The following is a 21,173-nucleotide window of genomic DNA, read 5'->3' as shown; positions in this document are numbered from 1 at the left end:
GCATGATTAGAACCCTCCGGAAAAGCGCCATCCGACAACGCCATGGTATAATAGTTTATAGAACTCTGGAGAGAACCCATCTGGGGCCGAGCGATTCTTCAACTGTTTAACAGCAGATTGTAATTCTTTCCTCTGTATTGGCCTATTCAAAGCAGAGCGCATGGGAGAAGATAGTCTAGGCATACCTGCATCCTCTAAATAGTCATGAGCATCAGGCCCCCCATCCCCCTCCACAGAAGAATAAAAGTTCTTATAGTGACGAAAGAAACAATCAACTATATCCCGAGTTCTGCTCACCTTCGTACCATCAGGTAAATGTAAACAAGGGATATAGCGATTGAATCGTTTGGGCTTCGTCAGGGTGGCCAATAACCTACCAGGCTTATTCCCATGTTTGTAATAATGATATTTGGAGTAGTATAGCTGTTTTTTTGTACGCTCGTGAAGTAAGGTATTAAGAGCAGTCTGTGCTGAAGCCAACTGCTCGCCAGAATGAGGCGTGGGACGAGTTAAGTGTTGTCTCTTAAGCGCCAAACATTCTCGCTCCAGCCGTATAATGCCCTGTGCTAATCTCTTCCTATAAGCCACTGAGATGACATCCCCCGGAGGACAGATTTAGCCGCCTCCCAAAACAATAGCAGCGTCTCAAGATGTTGTGCGTTAAATCGGAGATAATCTTCCCATTTTTCAGTAATATATTTAACAAAATCAGAATTATCTGTCAGATATGCAGGGAAACGCCAACCCCCTAAAAAGGGGGATTCCCCCAAGAGGATGTCAACCCACACCGGGCAATGATCTGAAACAGAAATGGGACCAATTTCCGAAGATTCAATCAAGGAAAAGGAAGACGTGGAAACTAAGATATAATCTAGTCTAGAATAGGTATGGTGTGCGCGGGATTGATGGGTAAAATCCTTCTCCTGTGGGTGCAATAACCGCCAAGGGTCAAGTAACTCCAAAGCGTCGCACAAATAAGGGAGGCCTTTACCAGGGGAAGTTCGCTGTGTGGACCCAGGCCCAGATCTATCTTGTAAATTGTAACCTGGTTAAAGTCGCCCAAAACAAACAAAGGATGCGCCAAATCACTTTGACCAATTCGAACCAAGGCCTTAAAAAAAATTATGATCGTATTGATTCGGACCATATACTATTAAGACATTAAACACTCGATCAGACATAGTCACTCGGCAATAAAGAATTCTTCCCAAAGCATCAGCATGTAATTGGTTTACCCTCCCTGGGAACCCTTTACGCACCAGGAGCGCTACTCCTGCATGTTTAGTGGAGGAGGAAGAATGGAAGATCTGACCCACCCATCCCTTCTGCAATTTAGCATGTTCAATGCTAGTCAAGCGCGTCTCCTGCAAACAGGCGAGATCCGCCTTATGATGTTTTAATCTATTCAGAATCTTGGTGCGTTTCACTGGGGACGTGATGCCACCAACATTCCAAGATACTATTCTGAATGTCTTACCACTCACCTGGCCCACAAAAACATACCTGCCACAACTGCAATCCCCGTAGACCCCTGGGTGCCCAGCCTTCACCCAGGGGACAACTGGCAGTAAGAAACCATACAAACCCACCAGTAAAATCAAACACACTCAACAGACACACTCTGGAAGACAATGCAAAAAAGTCACAATCCCAAACCCCCAAACCCTCTCCCACCACCCCTTCCTCCCCACCCCTCCCCCAAACCCCCAGTACCCTAGTATCCCCCCTTACATCCCCCTGAAAACCAAAAGCCATCCAGCACCCAACCGGACACTGGAAGGCAGAGCACGTCTCTGGTGCCATCGGAACCTGCCCCTCCTATAAACACAATCATAATACAGTGCAGGAATACTGTACACCCATGAGGAAAAGTAAAGAAACCCCAAGCCTGTACAGCAAATGCAGTAGTAGCTCAAGGTGGAGGCGGAGTAGTGGATCCCAATCTGTTGACAAATTCTCCAGCCAAGATGTCAGAGTCAAACACATGCCATTTACCATCAAGATGAATTTTCAGGACAGCTGGGTATAGAAACAAAAAATGGCATTTGAGGTCCGCTAATTTCTTGCAGAGCGGGTAGAAGGTTTTCCTCCTGTCAGTCAAAGCCGATGAGTAATCCTGCCCGATCCTAATTGGAGTGGAGTCATACTGTAAAGCGTTCCTTTTTAGCCGAAATTCCCTCAAAATTTCTACTTTATGCCTGTAATTATGGAGTTTGCCAATCACCACCCTGGACCTCTGATCTTTTCCATTGCGAGGTCCCACTCTGTGGACACGCTCGAATCGGGCCGGACCCAGCGAGGCAGGCATGGGTAATTCACTGGCCAACCACGACTCCACAACAGAAAGGAGCACAGAATCAGCAATAGTTTCTGGGAACCCCATGAAACGTAAGTTGCCCCTGCGGGACCGGTTCTCCAGGTCCTCCAGTTTTTCCTGGTGTTGAAGAAGCTGCATTTTCAAATGAGACACCTCCCTGTCCACAACTCAGGCCCCATCCTCCACCGTGGAGACACGCTCCTCCAAGGCCGCAACTCTATTAGAATGGTCTTCCAGGAGGGATTCTAATTTGGTAAGTTGTGCTGAAAACTGCTCCATGCAGGGTGTGAGGGCCTGAGCAATAAGCTGTTTAAGCTCCGTGAGTGTCTCCGTTGTAAATTGTTTGAGTGCGCCACCCGGGGGTTCCACCATTTTCTCTTCCGTCGGCCTGCCCTTTTCCTTGTCTTTTTTCATCGATTTAGATGACATGTTAGGCTGGTTCTTGGCCAAATATTTGTCCATAGAAAGCCCCACCTGAGCGAGGAAGATCTTGTGATCACAATCGCTATAACTCCTGCTATCAATGAAACGGAGGAGCAAGGTTCTGGAGCTGGCAATGCAAGCTGCTTGCCGGTTCACAGCATCACGTGGTGTCCCATGCCCTTTTTAAGTTATGCACTAGGCCTGCATTCTGTAAACAGTACCTAGAAAAGTGGTGCTGGTTATGTGTTTATCATGGTAAGCCACAATTCTGTTAACGGTGCTTATTGGACCCTAAGAAAAACTTAGGCGCTGATAATGTAGGCCAGCATTATAAAGGCCTACATTACGCGTGCCTACATTTTTTAGATAATTAGGCCTGGTGACACCTAAGGTCATCTCCACCCCTAACCATGCGTACTTTGACTTAGGTGCTGCTAGCCACCTTGTTGTAGGCACCTACATTTTTATAATGAATTTTTAATTGGTTTTAAATGATATGGTCAGCTACACCGATTAAAGCCAATTAAAGCAATTGATCATGCCTACCATCCCCTAAATTACAGTGCCTTTTACAGAATATGGCCTTAGAGGTGCTCTGTGTTATAGAATAGCATACAGCCAATTATTGACGTAATTGGCTCATTAGCCAATTATTTTGCTTGTGTATCTTGAAAGCATGACCAAGTTTGGGTAAACAAATCTAGGTGCCATACTGTATATAGAATTTGGGGAATATTGCATAAATATACATTAGGTGTTTTGTTTCGGTATGTGTCTTATGCCAATACTTACAGCATGTGTAATTGTGTCAATGTATGTGTCTTTAGGGCCATTTTTAAAATGCGTTGCCTTTTATTAAATAAGTACAACTTCTGTAGTGCCTGGTAGACTGGTATAGTCCTTACGAATGGGTATATATATCATCATGACCAGCAAGTGGAGACTGAAACAAAACTGTGAAATAATACATTAGAGGTACATTCCCCTATTCCTATCAGTCTTCTCTCAGTCTCAGCAAGTGTGAGGAGCTGTACCATTCTCTCTTGGTAGGGTTGTTTGAGTTTGTTTAGGGATCCTAGTCCTCGTTTTTATGCCAGATTGTGCTTGGGTGGGCTCTGTTTGGGGGTCCGTCCGACCTCAGGGGTGTCAAACCTGGTGGGTCTCGTGCTGGGTCCCTCCCCCCATTTCCTCCACCTTCCTAACATTTTTTTTAGAGGTGCCTCAGCAGTAAGCTTTGCCCCCTAAGTCAAGCAAGGCATGCTGCTTTGAGAACCAGTGGAGTCTGTTTTGGCCTGGATGAGGACCTGGACCGTTTTGAGAAATTTCCAGGATCTTCTCAAGATGTCCGCTGGTGGCGGGGCAGTGGGTTTCCCGCCTTCCGGCGAAGAGGTTTCCAGGGTGCGCCTTTTTTAGAGGGATGAGCTACCAGACCTGACTCAGCAGGTCTCCTTGGTGCTGCGTTTTGAAGAAGCGCCACCAGAGATCCCGTGTGGTACGCGGATCTGGTGAGGCATCTGGTGGCGGATCCTCTTCCTCTGCCTCTCTTGGACGATCTTCTGATTCATGGTCCCTTTCCAATGTTCGATCCGGGTCCCTTCTGTCTTACGGCTTGGCTCTTGAAAGGGATCGCCTAGGTAAGAAGGGGTATTCAGATAAAGTGATCTCAATTCTCTTGGGGTCCCGGAGGCTTTCCACCTCTCGGGTTTATGTGAGGGTTTGGCGTATCTTTGAGAAGTGGTGTGCTTCGCTTGGAGTGGTCTCTTTTCACACTTCTCTGCCTAACATCTTAGAGTTCTAGCAGGATGGCATGGACAGGGGAGTGGCTTAGTCTTCTCTCCGGGTTCAGCTTGCAGTCTTGTCAGCCTTTCGTGGGTTGTTAAAATGTCAGCGTCTGATTGCCATTCCTGATGTGATTTGCTTCTTGCGGGAGGCCAAATTTGCTCACGCTTCCCGTTCAGCCCTCTGTTCCATCTTGGGATCTGAATCTAATTCTGTCTGTTCTAGTGCATCCTCCTTTTGAACCGTTGGGCAACTACTAGAGAATGACACGGTAACAAAATTCATCACCGTCCCCGTCCCCGCGGATAACCGCAGGAAATAAACCCATGTCATTTTCTAGTGTCTATTTCATCCTCTGTCCTTCTACACCAGCATTATTCAAAGCAAAGCTTGCGGGTCAGTGGTTGTGGCCATTCATACTCTGATTCTTCCCTCTTTCCTTAAAGAATGACATGAAGATGGTTTCCCGTGGTTATCCGCGGGGACGAGAACGGTGATGAATTTTGTCACCGTGTCATTCTCTAACGACTACTCTTAAAGTGGTCTTCCTGGTGGCATTTACTTCTGCTAGATGTGTTTCTGAGCTGCAGGCTTTCTCTTGTAGGGCTCCCTTCTTGGAGTTTTCTAGGGGGCGGGTTGTCTTGAGGCCTGTTCCTTCTTTTTGCCAAAGGTAATTTCTCCTTTTCATGTCAATCAAGCTGTGGTTCTCCCGGTGTTGGGTAGCCGGGAGGGCTCTTCTGAGCAGAGATAGTTGCGCAAGTTGGATGTCAGTCAGGTCCTTCGCTCTTATGTGCAGAAGACCCAGGAGATCAAGACATCAGATCATCTCTTTGTCCTTGCGGGTCCTCGTAAGGGGTATGACGCTTCTAAGGCGACTATTGCTTCCGCTTATCTTCTGAAGAAAAAGTCTGTTCCAGAATTTCTCAAGGCTCATTCCACTCGGGGTCAGGCAGCTTCTTTGACTGAGTCTTCTCTAGTGCCCCCAGTGGATATTTGCAAGGCTGCAGTTTGGTCTTCTCTGCATTCCTTTGTCAGACACTACCATGTGGATGTTCAAGCATGTCGGGATGCGTTATTCAGTGAACGTGTTTTGGTGTCGGCCATTCGGGGCCCCACCCTTAATGGGTTCTGCTTTGGTCTATACCTATAAGGACTATACCAGTCTACCAGACGCTACAGAAGGAGAAATTAGGTTCTTACCTGCTAATTTTCTTTCTGTTAGCCTGTGGACTAGTATAGTCCCCCACCCTGTCTTTGTGCGGTGATTGCGGGTTTTTGTTTTGCTCGTGTGCAGATTTTGTTTTTTCTGCAGGTTCTAGTATATTTCTAGGGCCAGGGAGAATTGAAGAACAGCGGCTGTGGCTCAGGTGGCTTAGCTTGTGAGCTGTGGGGACATTTTCTAGCTGGGATCTCTCCTTTGCATTTTCCAACAGCATTTGGGTATATTTGTTTTTACTCCTGTTTCGAGTATTGTTTATTTTAGTTTCAAGTTCTTAATTCTGCTTGGTTATTCGGCAGACTGATAGGAATAGGGGAAGGTACCTCTTATGTACTATTCCACAATTTTGTTTCAGTCTCCACCTGCTTGTCATGATGAGATATATACCCATTCATAAGGACTATACCAGTCTATAGGCTAATAGAAAGAAAATTAGCAGGTAAGAACCTAATTTCCCCATATGCTCCAGTATCTCTTGACACTCTTAAGTGCTCTGTTATAAAGATTAACTTTGGTGTGACAAATCAGAAAAGGCAGAGTAGGTTTTGTAATCATTTTTATCTTCATTTTGACGTTTTTAGGTTTTCCTAATGTAACTGTGGCTCCTTATTGTGATTCAGAATCCTCTCAAGGCCCCATTGTACAGAAACGGGACCCTCCTACACAGCTATCTATCCTTAGTGAGTCAGTTATGGATCGCCAGGTAACATACACTAATACCTCAGGGTTATGTCCATATTTATTCTTACATGTATATGCAGCACACAATGCTCAATAAAAATTATTTTGGGTGCCTTACTAGAGGTTTTCATGCTTGATTGTTTCTATATAAAACTGCATTTATGTTGTTCTGACTTTGTCATGACTTCTCCATACAAGATACCTGACAATTGGGGGACTTTTTCTAATATCACTATTGAACAAATTATAATGGACATTTGTAGTTTGTGGATAGAAAACAGTTTTTTTGTTTCACAATTGGACTGTCTAAAGCTTTATTAGGAGCTGGTCACTTTCTGGGGGAAAATAATACACTTCTCCCTCCGTATTCGCGGTGATTGGGGATGAACTGACCTGTGAATACAGAAAAACTGTGAATAACTTTTTCATGTTCACGTTTTTCTGTTAAAAACCCTCGAAAATATGATAAAACTGCGAATAACATATGAGAAAGTTATTTGCCTCCTCCCCTGCCTCCCCAGGTTGCTCCTTAACCCTGGCCCTGTCTACAGAGCAGGGGAGAGAGAGCCCACCGCCAACTTGCGTTGCGTTGCTCCAATCCCTCCCACTCCACCAAGCTGCCGCTCTTACCTTCAGGTTCCACTTGCGCCTGGCCCGTCTCCTCTCTTCAGAGCTCACCGCCAACTACTGTCACGTTGCTCCAACCCTTCCAAACCACCACTCTTACCTCCGGGTCCCCGTAAAGCTGCCGTCCCTCCCCATCTTCATGTTAGTTGGTTGCACTTAGCCAGGTGGAAATGAGGCCCACCCTGCACAGAAAAAAAAAATGTGTGATGGTGGACGTTCTATAAATTGGCCATGGATGATCTAATTTGGGGGGAGGAGCCAGAAAGCAAAAAACCGCAAATAATCAAAATCGCGAGTGCAGAAACTGTGAATATGGAGGAAGAAGTGTATAATGATCTTTCTAATGTATCTGCAACTGAAAAAGCAGCAGTCATTAAAGCTGATCATTCTCCAATGCAATTTCTGCTCTGGGAAGAAATTCTTGCTATTCACATGGAACTCTGAGTACCAGACTTTTTTTTCTTCTTGACCCCTCTTGACATGATTGGATTTTTGGCTCACCTCTTCTCAACTATGTGCTCTTTATAATTTCAAAGTTGAGCAAGGGCTTTGAATTTCAGCTACATTTCTATCTTTGCTTGAATTACTTTGGATAGGCATTCACTTAGAAATGTGAAAGGACTAATACCTGTATCTCTTATTTATTTTTTTTGTTCATGAGCTAGGCTCTCAATGAAGTAGAAAGAGAAAATTCTTTCCTCAATCAATTGGAGAAAAGTCAAGATGAACATGATATTTCTGTAAATTTCCAGTCCAACCTTAACACAGACAGGTTTGTATTTGTTTGAAGAATCGATTCTCTAATACAGTGCTTAGAAAAACATAGTTATATGATATCATAGAAAATCTTTCACGGTACTTTAGATTTTTTGCTTTTCTATATTTGTGAGGAAGTGGTCTGCAGAATTTAATGCAGTAGAATAAAAGTCATGTTTCAGGGTCTCTCTCTGACCGCATTCAAATTTCTTAGCCATAGATTAACTTAAAATATTGTATACATAATGCAAGTACCATGTTACCTCGAAAATAAGACCTACCCCGAAAATAAGCCCTAGTCGCTGGCAGCAGCAGTGTTTCCCCCTCCCCCCCGCCGCCCTCCCCTTTACCGACCCATCTCTCCCTCCCATCCGAACTGTGAGACAGAAATAAATATCTTATAACAAACTGGCAGTGTCAGCAGCAATCTAGACAGGCTGCTTTGTGGCCTGGGCTGTTCCTCTGCCGCATCACTGATGACATCATCAGCAACGTGGCAGAGGAACAGCCCAGGCCTTGAAGCAACCTGTCTAGATTGCTGCCAACGCTGCCGGCTTGTTATAAGATATTTATTTCTGTCTCGTGGTTCAGATGGGAGGGAGAGATGGGTTGTTGGGGGGTATAGAAAGATGCTACATGGGGGAATGGGAGGAAGGGAGGGATAGAAACTACAAGGGATGGAAGGGAGGGATAGAAACTGCAAGAGTTCTGTTGCAAAAGGGATGGGAGGGAGGGATAGAAAGATACTGCACAAGGGGATGGGTGAGAGGGGAGGAAAGATGTTGCACATGTGGGGGAGAGAAAGGAAATAGGAAGAATTTGGGTGGAGGAGAGGGAGGGAGATATGATCATTGTACATGAAAAAAATAAGACATCCCTGAAAATAAGACCTAGTGCCTTTTTTAGACCCAAAATTAATATAAGACAGTGTCTTATTTTGGGGGAAACACGGTATATGCACATCAATGATTTAAAATACTTTATGTATTTAATTTATGTATAACATTTTTTGTGTGCTGCTGGAATGAAAAAAAATTATTTGCTGTAAAATTTAGTTTTTTAAAATCGTTTCCTTTGTAATTTTGGCATAATAAAAGTTCACATAGTGAGGAACCTGATGTTCATTGTTTATAAGCTAATAAAAATTAGATAAATTGTGCTATTTATTATGTTCTGTGAGTAATAGTGGTTATGTTCATCATTAGTATGTAAGTACAGAAGGGTCACGTGACGCTATGAGCCTGTGAGGACGCGACTCACATCGGCTCCGGGCCCCAATCCGATCCTATTAGCCTCGGCGACTTCAAAATTCATCCTGGCCGGGTCCCCTGGAGAAGCCCAGCATCGGGCTTCCATGGATCAATATTTGACCCGGTCGCAAGAGCCGGCGCGCTCAAAATCTGTGCGAGCAGGAAAACAAAAACTAACTCCGAGCGCACCCAAAATGGCGGCCGCATCGGGAACAGCGGTATCGGAGTTCACAGACGCGGCGCTGACCGACCTTAAAACGGCAGTGGCCCAAGCGCTGGGACCACAGTTGGAGGCTTTAGCAACTAAAATGACCCGCTTGGAGCAGCTCCTGACTGACACGACGGCCCGCACGGCGGAACTAGAGCATCGGGTGTCTGCATCTGAAGACACAATGAACTCCCATGAACTAGACATAGCAGCTCTGCAAGAAACAGTGCATCGACAGGCAGAAAAACTAGACGACCTGGAAAATAGGTCGAGACGCAGTAATCTACGTTTTCTGGGAGTCCCCGAACTGATTCCTGATGCGACCTTACCTGCCGAGCTGGAGGGCTGGCTCGAGTTGGAATTCCCAGAAGCTATGGAACCCGGCACTATATGCCTGGAAAGGGCCCATCGCTTGGGAAGGAAGCCTGCCCAGGATGACAGACCGAGAGTTGTCATAGCTAAATTCCTGAACTACAGACACAAAACAGCAATTTTGCGCCAATATCGGGTACGTAAAGAAACCCTAAAGATGAGAGGATCAGCTATCCGTATCAGTCAAGATTACTCGACGACCCTTACGGAAAAAAGAAAAGGATTTTATCCACTTTGTAAACGCCTGGAGGAACTTAAACAAAGATTTCTGTTCCTGTACCCAGCTACCCTGAAAATACAGCATGAGAGTGCCTGGCATTCCTTTTCGGAAGCTTCTGACGCAGCTGACTTCATCAACACCCGACTGGAATCTCCGGGAGACCCTCCTTGAAGAGCATAACACATAACACGTAACTGAATTGGGTCATGGCAGGACTAACCTTTACTGATTCTAGATTAGAATATGATGTTATGTTGAGGCTTTACTTCTTGTAAGTGTGTTCTGGTTTGTTTGATGGATTGGGGTTCCGTGGGTGTCTCTCCGGACCTCTTGCATATACCATAGGGATAAGCTTGTTGGGAAATTAGGGGACAAGGGGGGAGGGGTGGGGTTAGAGGGGAAGGGAAGGGAACAGCCTAAGAGGAAAGCAAATGTTACAGTTAAGTTTTTCTTATGGGTCAGATTGAATATTCCTATACTATGTTTAGCCCTGCTTTTGCTACAAGATAATGGGTTCTCTGTACTGAACGCCTGGGGGAGGCTGGGCACCGAGGCGTGGGACTGGAATTTACTTGTCACCATGCTAATTATATGGGGTGCCCATGGGAGATAGTACACTTCGCATCATTTCCTGGAATGTTGCTGGTATTTCATCCCCGGTGAAGAGGTCCAAAATCCTGCAACAATTGAAACGCCACAGGGCGGATCTGGCTTGTTTGCAGGAAACCAAATTGACTGATGGGGAGCATGAAAAATTAAAACGGGGCTGGGTAGGATCTGTTTTTTATGCATCCACATCGGTCAAACGGGCTGGAGTTTGTTTGCTGATCCGCAAGGGTCTGAAATGTGTAGTCACCACTTGTCACCGAGACACTCAGGGTAGATCCTTACTATTACACATTACCTTACAGGGTACTGACTTCCGTTTATTGATAATATATGGGCCTAATACCTACTCGACCACGTACTTTAATTCTTTGACTACTTTGGGACTTATGGACACCTCAGTCCCCCTTCTGATAGTTGGGGATTTCAACCAGGTCCTAGACACCTCCCTTGACCGCACCAGAACAACTGGGTCTCCACCTGCAACCGACACTAAGGGGTTGCCCTTCTTGTGTAAAACGCTGGGCCTGGTAGACCCTTGGCGACTACTTCACCCGTTCGAACGTGACTATACACACCAATCACGAGCTCATGGAACCTTTTCCCGATTAGACTATATTTTGATAACTGAATCTCTGTTCTCTCGAGTAACAGAGGCGACTATAGGCCCCTTAGCCATTTCCGATCACTGCCCTATCTGGTTGGATATTGCCTGGACAGCCCCCCCTTTGGGGGGCTTCCGGTGGCGCTTCCCCTCCTATCTGAAGGAAGATCCTACATTCCAAGCATACTTAAATTCTTGCTGGGAAGACTTCTTAAACACCAATGGACAACATATGCAAACCCCGGATCTATTTTGGGAGACGGCCAAAGCAGTACTAAGAGGGGGGATAATTTCTTTTGTTTCAGCTCGCCGCAAACGGATTACCCAAGGTATTCTTAGACTAGAGAAGCAATATACACAATTGAAAGCCCGATACCTTACAAATCCGTCTCGTCTGCTCCGTGAGGATATGCACTCAGCACAGGTGGCATTGAATGCACTATTACACGAAAGGGTCAAGCGATCACTGTTTTATAGAAAATATAGGTTCTATCGTTATGGTAATAGAACTGGTAGGTTGTTAGCCACACTGACAAAGAACTGGCAGGACGACCGCTATATACCCCGGGTAAAAACTGGGCCTCACTCTTACCATACTAAACCAACTGACATAGCGGAGGCGTTTTACCAGCACTTCTCTAAATTCTATGATAGCCATACTACATCTGCGGGCCCTGACGTGCTTGATTATCTGGAAGACGCAGGCATGCCCAGATTCACAGACCTGCAGAGATCAGTGTTAAACAAACCCATCCAGGGCGTAGAGATACAAAAAGCAATTTCTCATCTCCGCTCATATACTGCCCCGGGACCCGACGGGTTTACCACTGAATTTTACAAGTTGATGTCTGTGCAGGTGTGTGACTCTCTCCTGGGTTATTATGTCAAGGCCTTGGAGAAGGGCTGCTTTCCGACACACGCTAACGCGGCTACCATAACTTTAATCCCCAAACCAGGCAAACCTAGAGACGAAGTTGACTCTTACCGTCCAATATCCCTCCTCAACGTTGATATCAAAATATTGGCTCGCTTGCTGGCTAATAGACTAACTCCTCTATTGCCGCATGTGATATCTAAGGCTCAAGCTGGATTCGTCCAGGGCCGCCACTCGGTAGTGCATGTTCGGAGGGTATTGTTGGCAATGTCTAGAGCCCAACTCACTTCTACCCCGGGCATACTGGTCAGTCTAGACGCTGCAAAGGCTTTTGACCAAGTGAATTGGTCCTATTTATTTAAAGTATTGGAATACATGGGTGTGGGGGGTTGGTTTGAGACCTCTTTGCGGGTGTTATATACATCCCCAACAGCTTCTCTACTAGTAAATGGAATTCTGACACGGCCGTTTGACATAGGTCGGGGCACTCGACAGGGATGTCCACTATCCCCACTACTATTCATTCTCTACTTAGACCCCCTCATTCGAACTATCTTGAGGGATGATGTAGTGGTTGGGTTGAAGGAGGGCACCTCTCAGCTACGCGTGCTGGCATTCGCGGACGACCTCTTACTCACCTTAGCTCAACCGTATAGTTCCCTACCACGTGCTCTGGAACTCTTGGACGAATTCCACATATATTCTGGGCTGACATTGAATAAACAGAAGTCTCTAGTACTCCCCCTGCAACTGTCACTTTGCGACTCTTGGCCTGGCCCATTTCCTCTAGTATGGGCCCCAACATCTATTCGATACCTAGGAATACACATACCGAGGGATTTGTCTACACTTTACTCGCTAAATGTTATGCCATTGCTCACCCGAACTACCCAGCGGTTGCAGGCCTGGAGATCCTATCCATTGACACTAATGGGCAGGATTGCCCTGTATAACATGATGATGATTCCACAGTGGCTCTATGTTTTACAAACTTTACCAATATTTTTGTTACACAAACATATCCGACACCATCATCGTGCCCTATCTCGATTTTTATGGGGGGAGAAGAGATCCCGGATCACCTTACCCACATTAACTCTACCTATCTCTCAAGGAGGCTTGGGTTTATTACACTTGGGGAGGTTTAATGAGGCCTGCTTGATGCGGCACTTAAATGATTGGTTCTGTAACACATCCTACTTTACGGCAACGGAGGTGGAATGTTTGGCACTAGCCCCCTACCACTTCAGTTATATGTTACATGTTAAGTGCCTTCCTAAACGGGACAACACCTATGGTGAATTGTTTCTCCTTCCCCTACGACGGCTCTGGAAGACTCTCTGTCGGCGCTTGGCCGTTAGATCAGACACAACCCCGTGTCTCCCGGTGGCGGGTAATGGGGATTTTCTCCCGGGAATGGATCTGGGTGCCCAGGCCTGGTGGAACGGGAGGGGTCTATTTTATTTGTTTCATGTATTACAACCTACTGGACAACTGCAATCTTTCCAAACATTATGTGATTCTTCTGTAGCACTGCCTGCGGACTGGTTCAAATATACCCAGTTACATCATTATGTCAGTACTTTGTCAAACACTGCCTTGACTGGAACTGTCCAGGACAGATTGTCGGAAGCCCTTTGCCTAACTGCTCAGGAACCCATACCATTACGTTTCCACCACAGATTTCTACAGGATTTGGCTGGAGAATTGGACTATGCTTCCTTAGCTTCTACATGGACTCAAGACTTGCAGATTACAATTTCGGCGGATGTGCTAAAACGGAGCTTTTCAAAGGGTATGAAACTACAGACATCAGTGGCTGATAAAGAACGATATTACAAGTTCCTAACCCGGGCATATTTTGCTCCTGTCCGGGCGTTCCGGGCGCATGTAAGTCCTACCGATTGTTGCCCAAAGTGTGCAGCCCCGCGAGCCTCGCTAGGCCATATGTTTTGGCAGTGTCCGGGAATACAGGCTTACTGGAAACGAGTCTGCCTGCAAATACAATCCATCTGGAACTGCGCTTGGCAGCCCACCAATACATACCTATTTACATTAAAACTCTCCTTGATACCCATCCGTCCAGGTGCAGCGGCGTTCGCTCGAAAGGCCATCTTCATGGGACTTAAAACTATTCTCCAATGCTGGTTGTCTCCACACACGCCAACGGTTTCCCACTGGCGCACGCAACTGATCCAGTTGGCTGGCTATGAACGAATATCTATTACAGACATGAACTCTAAAGCTGGTTTATTATACCTACGCTGCTGGGTGCCCTTCTGTTCAACACTGACACCGATTGTCCGCAGTAGATTGTTAAACTGACCTGACTCTTATAAGGCTGTTCCCAGGGGGGGATGGGAGGGTGGGGTGGGAATATGGGGGGAAAGGGGGATGGGGGGAGGACTCTTGGGTTCTATATTGTGGAATAGGTAACTTGCTTGATGATCTGGCTGATCTTGTTAATGTTTTATGTATGAAAACCTAATAAAATTGTTTTAAATAGTATGTAAGTACAAAGCTCTGAAATTTTGTGGAAACCCTTTCTTGTTGTTTGCATCCTAATGTATCACTCTTCAATCCGACACTGTCCCTTTTTCATATTCTTTGATCATCGTCTTCCTTCCTCACTACATCTGTCTGTATGCCATCTCATTTTAGCTTTCTGTCTTCCATAATGTCTTATCTGTCTCCCTTCTGTCATTGTCATTCATCTAATTTGTTTTCCTTTTTCATCTTCTCCCTGCCATGTGGACACGCAGGCTGACATAGCGATATCTGGAAATTTCCTTTTGGCATATCGCAATTTGTACAAACTGTCTAGTTCTTGTACAAGTTCCATGGTTCTAACTTAAGGACAAAGGAGAGCACCTTGATGATGCACTGGCTGAAGTGTAGTGAGAGTAGCAGCTCTCCCAGACATAATAAGGATGATAAGGGAAGCTCTGACACTGCTCTGACGTTCTGTGACACACTTATCCCTTGCTCTAACCAGCAGAGGGATTAGATGTGTTGAGTTCTGGCCTGTCGGCGTGGCCTCCTCAGGTTGAAGGAAGGCTTTTCAGGTTATAACAGACCTAGGCGCCTGCCTAGTCTACCAGGCCACACTGAGAGTAGCTTGTAAAGAGAAGACCACACAGGTACGTCTTGTTACCAAAAGAATATTCTTGTACTTTATTGAACCCGGGGGTCTGAATACCATCAGCCACCCGCATGTCATGGCAAAACATAAAATACAAAATAGCTCGCAGTTGTCAGAATGGCTTGCTACAAATGCCACATACAGTTCAATACCCTGGACTTTTTAGTCTAAATACAGTCCTCTTCACCAGGGGTAAAGGTAAATGAAAAATATCAGGAAAATAAACTTTCAAACTTTGCAAACACAGCCAGAGTAATTACAGTTCCCAAAACCTAACAATGAATTTCTCAAACGTTTCAGCTTACCGAGCTGAGGCACGGATAGGTTTTGCAGAGCAGGCTTCACAGCTCGTTACTATCAGCTGGGCTTCCTGAACATAGCATGACATTAGGTAAGCTGTGAACTTTACTTAGGTTTTCACACGGAGCTTTCACACCCCTACAGATAAAGTTCCTTCAACAAACAATGCTCTCCGGGCAGTCATACAGTGTAGCGGAGAGATTTTTCCTGCTCTCCCCCTAATCACTGTCAGCTGGGCTGGGGATACGGGAGCCAGCACAAGCACAGTCTTGCTTCATTCCCTTTAGCAACTAACCTCCATGTCAGTGGGTAAATAGCCAGATTCCAGCAGTGGTTCAGAGACGTCCATAGCCTCTGTCTGCTCAGCAGCCTCTGGGGTGGACTGAGGTAGTCCTCGGTCATCTCCACGTCCTCACTGCTGCGGGCTGGAGGAGAGAGACTTTCCCCTCATCTGCTTCCAAGCCTTGCTGCTTCTGCCGCTGCCTCAGCTCGTTAGCTCTAGCCCCGTCCCGACTCTCCCTGCTCTCCCTACTGAGATCCCATACTCTGTTTTTATGTTGGTTAAAGCCCCACCCCGCTCTCCTAGGAGCAGCTGTGTTGGGCAGGAAATCCCTAGGGAAATAATTCAGGTTTCTCCTAGGCTGGTAATGAGCATACCTTCCAGCACTGGGACTCCACTTCTCAATAAGAGTCCTATCAGGCTTTCTAGAGTACCTGTCCTGAGATGGCGCTCTCTGCTAGATGTACCTATGTTCCTGTCTCTCCTGCCCTACCTCACTGTCTGAGGGGTAGTCAGCCAAAACCAAACCTTTACTTTTAACCTGGTCAGCCCTTCTGACCAGGGACCGTGTTTTGCTTTTATCCCTTACAGGGACAAAGCTGGCCACAGGTTTGTCACAGTTCATAGGAATTCTATGAGTGTCAGAGCATTTAGTGATCCTGGCCACGGTAGAAACCTCTACTGCGGCTTAGTAAAGAAGGGAAGGGGGTTAGTGAAGATCAAAATACTGAAATTTGTTTTACTTTAAATTTTTATTAAGATATTTGAGGGCTGCCTTGAGCCGGAGGACTTATTTGTGTCTATCCGACAGGCACCTCCACAGACAGCAGTTAATACCTGATGCCAGGGAGAGAGGTCCTTTAAGGCCTCTTAATTGCCATCAAGCCATGGAGTTTGGAGGACTATCTTGAGCCAGAGGGCTCCTTCATGTTTCATCAGACAGGCAACCCCGTGGTCATCAGCTTATATCGCTTTGGTTTGACATTTTTGTTAAAAATTGCGGTATATCAAATAAACTACAGTAACTGAAACTGTCAGAGAGAGAGGTCCTTTGAGGCATCTTAATTGCTATCAAGCCGCGGCCCATGGACGTGTGGCCATGGGTGCCTGGCCAAAGGGACAGGACACATCCCTTTGGAGCCTTGAGGAATCAGGAGCAGGAAATTATAATTTTTAAATACGGGTAAAAGAAGTGAAGGTAATTCTTTAAAGGACCCTATGGACTGACATCTTGCTCCCCTTATAGCTGTTTCCATTATTGGTAATGTGAATACATCAGACGCACTCTATGGCATCTTGAACTAAGCTTGGAGCTTCTTCAGTGTCCACTCGGCGAATGATTTGGATTTGCCAGTAGTCGTGTGCTCCATTTAAAGGCTACGCTGAGCAGGTTCCCTTTTAAAGGTTCGCTCCTGTTTGTCCAGGGTTTGGATGACCTTATGGCCAGTGTTCAGGACTGTAAGCTTGAGGTGCTCCCTGGCTCTAGACTTCGTCTGACCAGGGGTGTGGGTCGGCCAGATTTTTGTCCCTTCCAGCGCACTTCTCAGTTTGCCGGACCCCCGATGACAGGACAGCGTTTTGGAGCTCCCTCCAGACCTCGCTTTGGAGATGCAGCGTGCCAACAGTCTTCAAACTTCTGGCCTTCTGCCCCTCCCTAGAGAAAATTATGATGCCAGGTCCCTGGCGGGGCCCCCTCGGTTTGGGGGGTGGCTTTCGGCCTTCCTTCCAGAATGGCAAATGGTAACCTTGGACCAGTGGATCCTCGAGGTGCTCAAGGAAGGCATTTGACTACAGTTTTTCTGGCCTCCGCCAGATTTCTTCCTGTCCCCTCCTGAGGGAAATCTGGACAGGGCCAGCAAGGTGCGAGCCACAGCGTGCAGGTTGCTGGATCTTGCGGCTATAGAGCCTGTCCCAAAGAGAGACTTGGGTTCCAGGAAATAGTCGATTTACTTCATTAGGCCAAAGAAGGACTCCAAAAATTGCAGACCTATTCTGGACCTGAAGGCAGTGAACACCTTCCTACGAGTTCCGCATTTTTGGATGGAAATGGTGCGTTCAGTGGTGGCAGCAGTGACGCTCGGGGAGTTTTGGGCTTCCTTGGACTTCTCGAAAGCGTACCTCCACATCCCAAATTTTTCCACATCATCGGAGGTTTCTGAGGTTTCATGTTCTCGGGAGGCACTTCGAGTTTGCGGCGCTGCCCTTTAGGTTGGTGTCAGCACCCAGATCATTCACCGAAATCATGGTGGTGGTGGCTGCCCATCTGTGCTCGCTGGGTGTGCTGGTCCATCAGTACCTCAACGACTGGCTGATCAGAGCTCCCTCTTTGGAGGAATGCTGCTTGGTGGTTCACCAAGTGGTGACTTTGCTGAAAAGTCTTAGCTGGGTGATTATTCTCGAGAAGAGTCGCCTCGAGTAGATGCAGGACTTGGAGTACGTGGGAGTCTGGTTCCATGCTGGCAGCAACCATGTTTCTGCTGGAATCCAGGAATCTCAAGCTTTGGAGTGCAGTTCGGGACATGTTAGTGGCTCCAGTCCCAACAGCCTGGCAGTATTTGCAGATATTGGGTCTCAGGGTGGCGACCATGTTTGGGATTCCATGGGCAAGAGTTCATATCTGTCCTCTTCAGTTGTCCCTTCTGTCTTGGTGGCATCCTCAGCGGGATGCGCTGGGGGTGAAGATGTCATGATTGGTGGCGGCTGCAGCTGTATAGTGTTTAGGTTGAACCCGGTTCTCTGCACAGAGGCTCCCTGTACGAGTCTTGGACTGGGTGGCCCTGTCCACAGATGTGAGTCTCTCCAGCTGGGGAGCAGTTTCCCAGTCTGCGCCGGTTCAGTGTCGGTGGACTCCGTTGGAAAGCAGTTGGTCGCTCAGTTGACTGGAGCTGTGAGCGATCCTTCCGGCTTTGCTGTGATTTCAAGGGAGCCACCGTGTGTTCTTGGACATTGCGTCAGCTGTTGCCTCTGTCAACTGTCAGGGAGGCATGAGAACTCCCCTGCTGAGCCTGGAGGCTCGGATGCTTGTTGCCTAGGCGGAGCAGCATCTGATGGCCTTGTCCTTGGCTCATGTGACCGGAGTGGACAATATGCCAGTAGACTTCTTTGGTCGTCAGATTCTGGACCCGGGAGAATGGTCCCTATCCAGGCTAGCGTTCGAAATCATAATTTGTCGGTGGAGTCATCCTGCCTTCGATCTGATAGCATCCTCAGAGAACCGGAAGGCGGATAGGTTCTTCAGCCACCAACGAGAAGTCAGCAGCGCAGGCTCGGCACTCTGGTTCAATGGTGGCCAGAAGGGGAACTTCTTTATGGCTTTTCCCGTGGCCTATGTTAGGGTACATTTTGCATTGGGTGACGTCTCACACAGGTCCAGAACTCCTTGTGGCCCCAGACTGGCCCAGCCATCCTTGGTACACAAACCTGGTACGGTTGAGCTCCATGGGGGGTCTGCATCTTTCTTGCCATTGGAGATTGCTCATGCAGGCCTAATAGCCCTTCAAGTTCCAGACCGCTTTGGCCTTACAGCCTGGTGCTTGTATGCGCAGCCTTGAGGGCTAGGGTCTTCTCTTCTGCTGTCATCGCAACACTTCTTCATGGCAAGAGGAATTTGACGGGGTCGGCCTCCGCGAAGGCCTAGAGGTGCTTTCATGCTTGTTGTATGGGGATTCAAGTGGATCCTTTGACCCCATCGGTGGCACATGTGCTAGACTTCCTGTAGGCTGATCTCAGGGCGGGTCTGGCGGTTTCTTCTCTCCGTGTCCCCATTGCGGGACTGTCGTGTTTGGGTCCCTCTTCTCTCTGGGGTTCTCTGGCGTCTTCCCCAGATGTTGTTACACTTCTTATGGGGGCGGGGAGGCTGCAGCCCCCCTTGACACTGTCGTGTCCTACGTGGGATCTGAATATGATTCTCCACTCGCTGGTTCGTCCGCTCTATGAACCCCTGGATGGGATTTCTCTGAGAGATGTTACCATCAAGACTGCTTTCTTCGTTGTCATTTTTGTACAGAGAGTGTCAGAGCTTCAGCAGAGACGGAACGAGGCTACTTGCAAGCAACATCAAGAGAGAAGTTGAGAAGTTTTTAAACTAGGAAGAAGGGGAAAGCCGACAGTCGACTGAGAGTCGATGATTCGGGAACCGGTATACCCGGAGGAAACCGGATCGCAGGCAAGACAGACCAAAAAGTTCACAAGAGGGAAGGAAATGCAAAAAAGGAACAGGCCGCAAACTCAAGTTTGTGTACACGAACGCAAGGAGCCTTAGGAATTAGAAGCTATGGCACAAAAAGATAACGTTGACATCATAGGCATCATAGAAACATGGTGGTCAGAGGAAAATGTCTGGGACACTGTGCTACCGGGATACAAATTATACCACAGAGACAGAGTAGCTCATATAGGTGAGGGCATTGCCATATATGTCAAAGAGGAAATTGAATCTACTGGAGAGAACACACCACAACTGATGGATAAGTTAGAGTCTCTATGGGTCAAAATTCCAGGAACAAATGGCCTGGAAACGAAGATCGGCATCTACTACTGCCTCCCAGGGCAATCCGAAGAAATTGACGGAGAAATGACGGACGAGATTAAACGCAACTGCAAGGGAGGCAACACAGTTATCATGGGTGACCAACTATTCGGGAATAGACTGGAACCTAGGCACCTCCAGCTGCGTTAGAGAGACCAAGTTCTTGGATCCTGTAGGCGATTGCTTCCTGGAACAACTTCTCAAGGAAGATACTAGAGGAAATGCAATTCTGGACTTAATTCTAAATGGCCTGCGAGGACCGGCACAAGATGTAGAAGTAGAAGGGATGCTGGGAAACAAGTGATCACAATATGATCCGCTTCGATCTGGACGCAGGGGAGAAATATCGGTCCAAAATGACAGCCACGGCACTGAACTTCCGAAAAAGGAATTACGAAGGGATGAGACTCATGGTAGGGAAGAAGATTAAGAAGAGGATAAGCACTGTAAAAACCCTAGAGCAAGCTTGGTTCCTTTTTAAGGACACAGTCACCGAGGCGCAAAATCTATATATACCACGTTTCAACAAGGGATCCAAGAGGAAAAAGAACAAAGAACTGGAGTGGCTCACTGTAGAGGTGAAGGAAGTGATCAGAGACGAGAAAACTTTGTTTAAGAATGGAAAAGGTCAAAAATGGACGAAAACTGGAACAAGCACAAACAACATCAACACAAGTGCCATAAGGTGAAAGAGGGGCCAAAAGAGACTACGAGGAAAAAATAGCCAAGGAGGCGAAGAACTTCAAGCTGTTCTTTCGCGAAGGAAGCGGTGGGACTGTTGGATGACTATGGAATAAAGGGAGCACTAAAGTAGGACAAAGCTATCGCCGACAAACTGAACACATTTTTTGCGTCTGTATTTACCGAAGAAGATTTACACAGCATACTGGAACCCATCAGGCTATATGCTGGAAACGAAGACAGAAAGCTGACAGGATTGACGGTCAGTCTAGGGCAGTGGTTTCCAACCCTGTCCTGGAGGACCAC

The 21,173-nt window shown here is 46.9% G+C and overlaps 1 protein-coding gene across 6 annotated transcripts in view; it reads left to right on the top strand.

The window, feature by feature from the left end:
* The window catches only part of SPICE1 (spindle and centriole associated protein 1), a 402,804-nt gene that overhangs the window by 83,420 nt on the left and 298,211 nt on the right, over nucleotides 1-21,173 (top strand). For 5 of the 6 annotated variants that reach the window (XM_033942420.1, XM_033942421.1, XM_033942418.1 and 2 more), the window contains 2 exons: nucleotides 6,320-6,441; nucleotides 7,712-7,818. In XM_033942420.1, coding sequence (XP_033798311.1) covers nucleotides 6,320-6,441; nucleotides 7,712-7,818 — 229 coding nt within the window. The remainder of the gene's footprint in view (nucleotides 1-6,319; nucleotides 6,442-7,711; nucleotides 7,819-21,173) is intronic. The other variant, XM_033942422.1, reaches the window with a different exon arrangement.

Source organism: Geotrypetes seraphini, chromosome 4, assembly GCF_902459505.1.
Source record: "Geotrypetes seraphini chromosome 4, aGeoSer1.1, whole genome shotgun sequence".
Lineage (NCBI taxonomy): Eukaryota > Metazoa > Chordata > Amphibia > Gymnophiona > Dermophiidae > Geotrypetes > Geotrypetes seraphini.
Note: the sequence above shows the minus strand (reverse complement) of the source record. Positions and strands in the feature narration are given on the sequence as shown.